The 8,977-nt window shown below is 37.8% G+C and overlaps 1 protein-coding gene across 1 annotated transcript; it reads right to left on the reverse strand.

Annotated features, from left to right (window-relative positions):
* Positions 1–7,741: 7,741 nt before the first annotated feature.
* Positions 7,742–8,680, reverse strand: LOC142847119 (putative olfactory receptor 10D4). The gene has a single exon (XM_075967848.1). The coding sequence runs from the start codon at positions 8,675–8,677 to the stop codon at positions 7,742–7,744; it is 936 nt and encodes a 311-aa protein (XP_075823963.1). The 5' UTR covers positions 8,678–8,680.
* Positions 8,681–8,977: the final 297 nt, after the last annotated feature.

Here is an 8,977-nt window from a genome sequence, read left to right on the forward strand (position 1 = left end):
CTTTGGTCATTGTATTTTTATCCCAGCAATCGAAAAAAAAAAAAACTATGAAAATTCTATTTACTGAGGATTTCAATCCAGTCCATGCCAGATCTTAATTTTCATGGCATCACTTGTGGGATTTGTTTCCATTTTTATTTTCCCAAATCTCTAAACTTTTTCAACCATAATATAAAACAAGACAAAACAAAAATAAAAAAAAACCACCCAGTATCAAATGTGCGAAAAAATTTCCCTTAAATGAAGTAATAAGACAATGAAACCCATCTAGATGGAAAAAGGGTGACATAGGGTACAACCTAATGATTATATATCTCTCCTAGAATTACTCACAGTCATCTAAACCACAGAAAATCTTAGTTCTACATTTTTATTTATATATCATACATTACATTTATTGTTCTTATTGTTGGATTCTGGTGGGAGAACCCACTGTACCATCTCATCTGGAAAAGTTGAGACATTCAACCATAATTTTATAGACAATGGGATGCCCAAAGGACATGTCCAATTAAGAGTTCATTGAGTTACTCAATACCATTTAACAACCCAAACTGTGATAAAAGAGCATAATTATCATCACAGAATAGAAGCATTCTGGAATATTAAATTGCAGATAGAGAACACAAATATGCAAATATATATAAATTAGAATGGAATACATGTCTTTTATTTAACTTCTACTTTCTAGGGAGATCCAAGTGTTACCCCTTGAGTCCTCTATTACTTAACCTCGCCAGGACTGTGAATTATAGAATTGTTATCCTTTATCTTATAGCTCATATCCACTTATGTGTTAGTACATACCATGTTTGACTTTCTGAATCTGGGTTATCTCACTCTGGAATCTAGTTCTTTCACTGTGCTTTCAAATTTTATGAAGTCATTGTTTTTAACAGCTGTACCACACTTTGAATACTCATTCTTTGGTTGAGACATTTCTGGGTTGTTTCAAGTTTCTGGATATTATGTATAAAGCTCAACTATTGTGAACAGAACTGAGCAAGTGTCCTTATGATGTGACTGAACATCTTTTGGGCATATACCCGAGAGTAGGATCGCTGAGTCTTGACGTATATTGGTTCCTAATTTTCTAAAAACTGCCATAGTAATTTCCAAAATGACTGTACAAGTTTGTTCTCCTACCAGCAATGGAGGAGTGTTCCTCATGCCCCACATCCTCTCCAACAGAAGCTGTCACTTGTGTTTTTGGTCTTAGCCATTCTGACATGTGTCAGATGGAATCTGAGAGTTATTGTGAATCTCTGGTGGCTAAGGATGTTGAACATATCTTTAAGTGTTTCATAACCATTTGAGATTCTTCTGTTGAGAATTATCTATTTAGATCTATAGCCCATTTTTAAATTAGATTATTTGGTTTGTTGATTTCTAGGTTTGTTTTTTGGGTTCTTCACATACTTTAGAGATTAGCCTTGTGCCTGATGTGGAGTTTGTTAAAATCATTTCCCATTCTGTATGTAGCCATTTTGTCCTATTGACTGTGAGTGTTCTTTGCCTTACAGAAGCTTTTCAGTTTCATGAGGTTCCAATTATGATTTGTCTTCTTGTTTTGTTTTGGTTTATTTTTTTGAGACAAGGTTTATCTGTAGCTTTGGAGCCTATCCTGGAACTAGTTTGTGTAGACCATGCTGCCCTTCAACTCACAGAGATCCACCTACCTCTGTCTCCCAAATGCTGGGATTAAGGCATGCGCCACCACTGCCCAAATCCCAATTATTATTTGTTAATCTTAGTGTCTGTACTATTAGTATTCTAGTCAGGAAGTTGTCTTCTGTGTTGATGAGTTCAAGGCTATTTCAAACTCTCTCTTCTATCAAGTTCAACATATCTGGATTTATGTTGAGGTCATTGATTCAACTGGACTTGAGTTTTCTGTAGGGTGATATATATGGATCTGTTTACATTCATCTACATCCAGTTAGACCAGCATATGCTGAAGATGCTTTCTTTTTTTTCCCTTGTTTAATTTGGATTCTTTGTTGAAAATCAGGTGTCTATAGGTGTATAGATTTATACCTGGGTCTTTTATTTGATTACATTAATCCACCTATCTGTTTTTATACCAATACCGTGCAGTTTTTATTACTATAACTCTGTAGTAGATCTTGAAATAATGAATGGTGATACTTCCACAAGTCTTTTTATTGTACAGTATTGTTTTAACTATCCTGGGCATTTTGTTTTTCTGTATGAAGTTGAGTATTGTTCTTTCAAGGTCTATAAAGAATTGTGTTATAATTTTAATGGGGATTGCATTAAATGTATAGATTGCTTTTGATAAGATGGTCATTTTTCTAAGTTAATCCTACCTATTTATGAGCATGAAAGATTTTTCCTTTTTCTCATATGTCCTCCAATTTCTTTCTTCAAAGACTTGGAGTTCTTGTTATACAGGATTTTCTGAGTGGGCTAGAGGGAGGTGGGAATCAGAACATGTGGGATCAGGTGGGAAGGTGTAGAGGGAAAACACAGAAGGAGCCAACAGGAAAGGAGTGAATTTCAGGGTCAGGTAAAACCCTGGTGCAAGGCAAACTCCTAGCAATTTGCAAGGATTACCACAGATAAGGCTCCCAGCAACTGGGAAGAAGTAGCTTCCAACTGACCATCTTTTGTGACCAGGTAAGACTTCCAGTAAATGGCTTAGCGAACCAACCCAGCTATATAACCTCTGACCTATAGTCTGTCCTGCCTATGGGATGTGCTGACATCAGTGCCTGGCCCAACTGTCAACAGAGAGTCTTCATACAATGACTAATGGAAACAAATGCAGATATGTATAGCCAATCATTCAGCCAAACTTGGTAATCCTGTTGGAAAGAGGGTGGAAGGATTGCAGGAGCCAGAGAGGTCAAGGAAGTCACAAGAATATCCACAGAATCAACTAACCTGGGCTCCCAGGAGCCCATAGAGACTGAACTGACAACCATGGAGCTTACAAAGGACTGACCTAGGCCTTCTTCAAAAAAGTGGCAGCTGTGTAGCTTTGTATTCTTGTGGTACTCATAATAGTGGGAACAGGAGCTATCTCTGACTCTTTTGTTGGCTTTTGCGACCCTATTTTTCATAGTGAGTTGCATTGCCAGCCTTAATGCGTGGGGAGGTGTATGCTGCACCTTAGCCTTACTGGAACTCAACTTGTCATGTTTTGTTGATGTCCATGGGAGGAGGAGTGGGTAGGGGGTGCAGAGCACATTTGGAGCGGAAGGTCTTGGAAGGACAGGAGGGAGGGGAAACTGTTGGGATACAAAATAGATAATAAATAAATAAATATAGAAAATAATGGGATGAGCCGGGCGGTGGTGGCTCATGCCTTTAATCCCAGCACTCGGGAGACAGAGGAAGGTGGATCTCTGTGAGTTCGAGACCAGCCTGGTCTACAAAAGCTAGCTCCAGGACAGGCTCCAAAACTACAGAGAAACCCTGTCTTGAAAAAAAAAAGAAAAAAATATAGAAAAGAGTGGGATGTATGAAATCTGAAATATTTATCATTATTTTGTTATCCCTTTCTAAATATGTATTGATTTGACTCTGAGAAAATAAAACTTAGGACACATTAAAGATTTCTTATGCATAAAAACATGTTAGTTAGAAACATACATGTTCATAAATTAGTATTTAAATTTTTCCTTTTCAGAAATAAAAGAAAAAACAATAAGAAAAAGTAAATAATTTGACAGAAATTCAACCTGAGTCATAAATGTCATTTCTTTAGCAGGTAGAAAGAACAAAACATCAAATCAATCTACATTTCACTTTTATATCCATATAAATGATTTCTTATACAGAGGTATGTTTGAAATAGTGTTCTCATAAATGATCAGTCATGTGATCACATACGGGGAACTTTCACTACTATCCCTAAATGTTCTCCTTTAATTGCTTTATGATACCTTGTAATATTTTATAAGCTTTTCTCATATAGAAAAAAATAAATACATAAGAATGGGACCTAGTAAGGCTGATTATTAAAGCTAAATATTTGAGAGGAAAAATGACAGCAATTTTCTAGAGAGAGAAATTTGCCCATGACATACAGATTTATGTTGTGGCATTATAATCCTGTTATATGATACATTTCTCCAAACTCATTTGTGATAAAATACCCTGGTTCCACTGAGAGGTGATGAATTATTTTCATTTGTTGTCCTTTTCTACCAACTCACACTCCCCGAGTACACACAGGTAATGTTTGTTGAGGATTTGGGGGAAGTAGTCACTAATAATGAGAATTGAAATATGATTTTCAGAGTGCATTCAATCACAAGATGCTAAAGAACATTGTAATCAGATTTCTCAGACCTCTCCTTTTTATTCCTTTCTTCCTGACCAAGTCTCTTTAAATTTCCTAGTTTGATATGATTATTTGCCCACAAATATTATTCTGCTCATCATAACTGCTGTTTCCACAGTAACTACAGCTAACTCTTCATATTTTCTCTCTAGTCTAATACTAAAACTCGGTGGTGATTGAACTATGGTAAATACACTTAACCTCATAATAGACCACTGGTATTTTGTGTAATCAGATGCTCTGGTGACTCCTAAACTTCGTCACACACAGATGTCACAGTCACTTACTGTTGGAGTTCTTCATACATGCATCCAGGTGGCACATGTGCATCTACATACATTTACATACATTAATAAATAAGTAAAATTTTAGATATTATTGAGAACATATAATACTGTTCCAGGCAAACATGGGCTACCCAAGAAGTGCCATGTTAGGGTTCCCAAAGCAGAACCTTACCCCCCTCAAACAACTCATTTCAGTTTGCATAAAACTCCAGATTCTGCCCACTTTGACTGTAGGTGAAATAAGTCTTTCCAGATGTTGGAGTATTTGGCTACTGTATTCCTCCCAGGAATTTTTTCTGACCTGTAATTTTTAACTACAGGTGTGATGGAGAGGTTGATTTGTTAGTTCTTCTTACAGTATTTGTTAATAGTAAAAGTACTAAATCTTTGACAAAACCTAAGAGTGACACCCAGGTAAAATTACTTTCAGTTGAATGCTCGGAGCAATTTGGTTCCTGAGCTGTTTAATTAACCTATGTTCATTTCTTTTGGGATAATTTTAGGGTGTATACATCTTTGAAAAAAAAGAGATTAATTCCTGGAACATCATTGTTAATTAATATGCTGAGTCAACACTGCTGTAATTTAATGAAAATTCAATAGTATATAGAATATTTCTTCAATATTCACCAGGTGAAGACATTTTGTTAAGTGCTTAACATTTTCAGATCATCACTAATTTAATAACAACTGGGAATGATTGGGAGTACATAAAAATCTCCCAAATGACATTTTTGGTTCTGTGAGGCATCATCATTACAAATGCTGCTCAATGGCTTAATGAATACCACTAAATCCTTAGGGTATCCACATAAAGAAGGTATTGTTTCGCAAAACAGATAGTGAGGAAATTGGAGCCCAAGAAGGTGAAGGAACAGGCCAAAGACATAATAGTCAATATGACTGTGGAACCCCCACCACCAATTTTCCATATTACTAGCTCGAATTCTCATGGAGGAGAACTCAACACCCCAGAGAAACACACACTATCTGGTAGAATCCATAGGAGAGTTAAATGGAGCATTCTCAAACATTATTTGAAGGTAACAAAGTGTGATTAAGAAACCATAAGTTGGTTGATTTCACTCCTTTGCCAGTGAATAGGAATACCTTCAGAACTGTGTGTTTACATACCATGGGAACACAAAATAGGGTTCACTTCGCAGAGGACACTTAAATGTTGTACAGCATCTGGAATCGATGGATAATTATTAGTGAGAAATATAACTCAATGTAGTCCAAAAAGATAGCTGAAGGCAGACTTGCCTATCCAACGAGTTGATGGAGATGACTAAGAGCAGGATGTGTGAACAGTCACTTAGAGAAGCGGGAATGACTTAAAGGCAGCTGCGTCATAGAAAAGCCCATCCCAGCCTGGATCGCTGCATCCTAGGGGGACGCGGGAGCATCTAGTTCTGAGAGTCTCTTCTAACCATTGCTTATTTATTTATTAATGTAAAACTCAGCAAAAGGTAGCATAAGTCCTCTGCATTTCAACATTCATGGAAAAAAATGAACTTGAAGTTTTATTTGCTGTCACTTGAAGGAACGTTATGAAACTGAGAAGAAAACATAGAAATCATGTATGCCGAGGTTTTAGCTAGGCATCTTTCTGCTGGCTTCCTCACCTCTGATTGCTAAAACTAAATAAACTTCAGTATTTACTGGGGGACTTGAAAAAAATAAAAGGTTAGTCTTATAGAAAATAAAGTTTGATGATAAATAAAATATTTTACCCTGCTTCCTCTCAGCAGCATCTCAGCTAATGCTCCTATTTTATTGGCATAACATCATAGTGTATTGTCAGGCAAACACAGGGAAGATTCCCGAAGCCGGCAGCAAGCTTCAGTGAGGTTCTACAAATGAAACTTTTCTATTTATTTCTTGGTATTTTGAAGCATAGTGATTAGATAGAGGTAAATGACTTTTAGATGTTACTATAAAAAGAGAAGAAACACACGTTATCCCTTGGAAAGTTTACAAAGACTACCTGATTTAGAAACATAACATGCATAAATGTAGTTCAATTTAATTGCTCTTTTTGTTTGATTTAAGCAACACTTAAAACAACAAAGGAGATTTCCTGACTACCCATTGAGAAGTAATTCACATCTGTGCCTTTTAAGGGGTAAAATTACAGAACAAGAAACAGGATTAAGTTCAGTAAGAAGATGTGCACAAGAAGTAAGTATGAAATCACATAAGATTGTATGCTTGGAAGAGTTCACCATAAATATAACTTGAATTAGTTTGAATTTATGAATTTCTGGTAGAAAATTGAACTTACCTTCTCTTTTTTGGAAAATATATGTGTAGTAATATGGGGCGGCGGCGGGGCTGCGTCCCCCAACACCCCAGCCGCCGGCTCGGCTAGCTTATGCCCCGAAATAATTACACGGACACTGTATTCATTTAAACACTGCTTTGGCCCACTCCTATCTAGCCTCTTCTAGGCTAATTCTCACATATTAATTTAGCCCATTTCTAATCATCTGTGTAGCGCCCCTAGGTGCGCTTACCGGGAAGATTCTAGCCTAAGTCCATCCTGGGTCGGAGCTTCATAGCGTGCGTCTTCCCTGGAGCAGGTAGCATGGCGTCTTTCCTGCGTCTGCTCCGGAGAGGAGAGCTGCGGAGTCTGACCTCACTTCCTCTTCCTCCCAGCGTTCTGTTCTGTTTACTCCACCCACCTAAGGGTGGGCCTATCCAATGGGCCTAGCAGTTTCTTTATTGTTTAGCCAATGAAATCAACAGATTGATATATGACACTCCCACATCATATATGAAATTCTGCTTTAGTCTATTTGAGAGAGTAAGTGTATCTCTTAATCCTTTAAAGGATCATATGACTAACAAATACTTGTGAGAAAAGGAGAGCTTGGAGAAAATCCACAGAACATAAAAATCAACACAGGACTTTCTAAGACACTTTATCCCTTATATTTCATTATAAAACATAAGGAAATATAAAATAAATATGTGTCTTCAAACAACGAAGAATGTGGTAAACTGATGTAATGTACATTTCATTTTAAAATGCCTTGGAAGCTATAGATGTCAATTTATCTTGAGATATAAGTTGTTGAGGCAAATCTGAGCTATCAAATTGTGATTCAAACATTGTTAAGCAAATATTTAGACATTTTTATTTATTTCCCAGACTGAGATTTCTCTTAAGAAATATGTTCCTCAGGGCTGATTTCACATCCTTATTCCTCAGGCTGTAGATTAGTGGGTTGAGTGTGGGTGTCACAAGATTGTTTAAAATTTGAATTATTGCACCAAGCAATGGACTGGGACTGGGCTGTAGGTAGATGATGATGACTGGTCCATAAGCACAGATGATGGCAGTGAGGTGGGCACTGCAGGTGGAAAACGCTTTCTGCCTCCCTTCTTTTGAGCGGATTTTTGAGATGGAGATCCCAATTCGAGTGTAGGACACAAGTATTAGGAAAAAGCAAATAAGAGATAAAAGACCAACATTTGTAAAACCTACCCGCTGTGCTAGAGAAGGGTCCTCACAGGCCAGCAGTAACACGGCAGGCATGTCACAGAAGTAATAATCCACCTCACTGGGTCCACAGTAGGGCAACTGGAAAGTGAGGGAAGTTAAGATAATGGCGTGCACACAGCCACTCATCCAGGTCCCTGTGGCCAAGGCACAGCACACTCTGTGGTTCATGATGACTGTGTATCTCAGAGGAAAGCATATGGCAACAAAGCGGTCATAGGCCATCACTGTGTACAGGAAGCACTCTGTGCAACCCAGACAGTGATAGAAGAAGAGTTGTACAACACAGCCCTGGAAAGAGATTCCTCGACCCTGTCCTGAAAGATATGACAACATTTTTGGAGCTGTAGTGGAACAGAAACCCAAGTCAAAGATGGAGAGGTTTCCCAAGAAAAAGTACATGGGAGTGTGGAGTTGCTGGGAGGATATGACCGCAGTAAGGATGAGGAAGTTTCCAAGGAGGGCACAGGCATACAGGGCTGAGAAGAGGAGGAGCAGGACCTTCTCCAGGCCTTCTGTCTCAGGGATGCCCAGCAAGGTGAATTCTGTCACCATAGTGTGGTTTGTCATGTTTATAGAAGAATCAAATCCTGGGAAATTGTGAGAGTTAAAAAGACAGTGGTATTTACTGAGCTATGATCTAGACAGAACTGCCTCTCCCAATGATGGGATATATTCTGTCAGCTAGGCACCAAATTGCAGATTGTGTTTCTAACAATGTTACTCAAAAGGTAACTCTTAGAGCAATTGCAGATGGTGTCTTAACAATCTCACCCAGAAAGTAGCTTCCAATGCTGGTCCCTTCTCTTCTTATGTTCATATAAATGATCCTATTCCACCATACAGATGTTCATGATAATTCCAAAATGA

The sequence above is a fragment of the Microtus pennsylvanicus genome, chromosome 3 (genome assembly GCF_037038515.1).
Source record: "Microtus pennsylvanicus isolate mMicPen1 chromosome 3, mMicPen1.hap1, whole genome shotgun sequence".
NCBI lineage: Eukaryota > Metazoa > Chordata > Mammalia > Rodentia > Cricetidae > Microtus > Microtus pennsylvanicus.

Coding starts and splice junctions, on each gene's coding strand:
- LOC142847119 (XM_075967848.1), bottom strand. CDS start 8,677: ATGACAAACCACACTATGGTGACAGAATTCACCTTGCTGGGCATCCCT.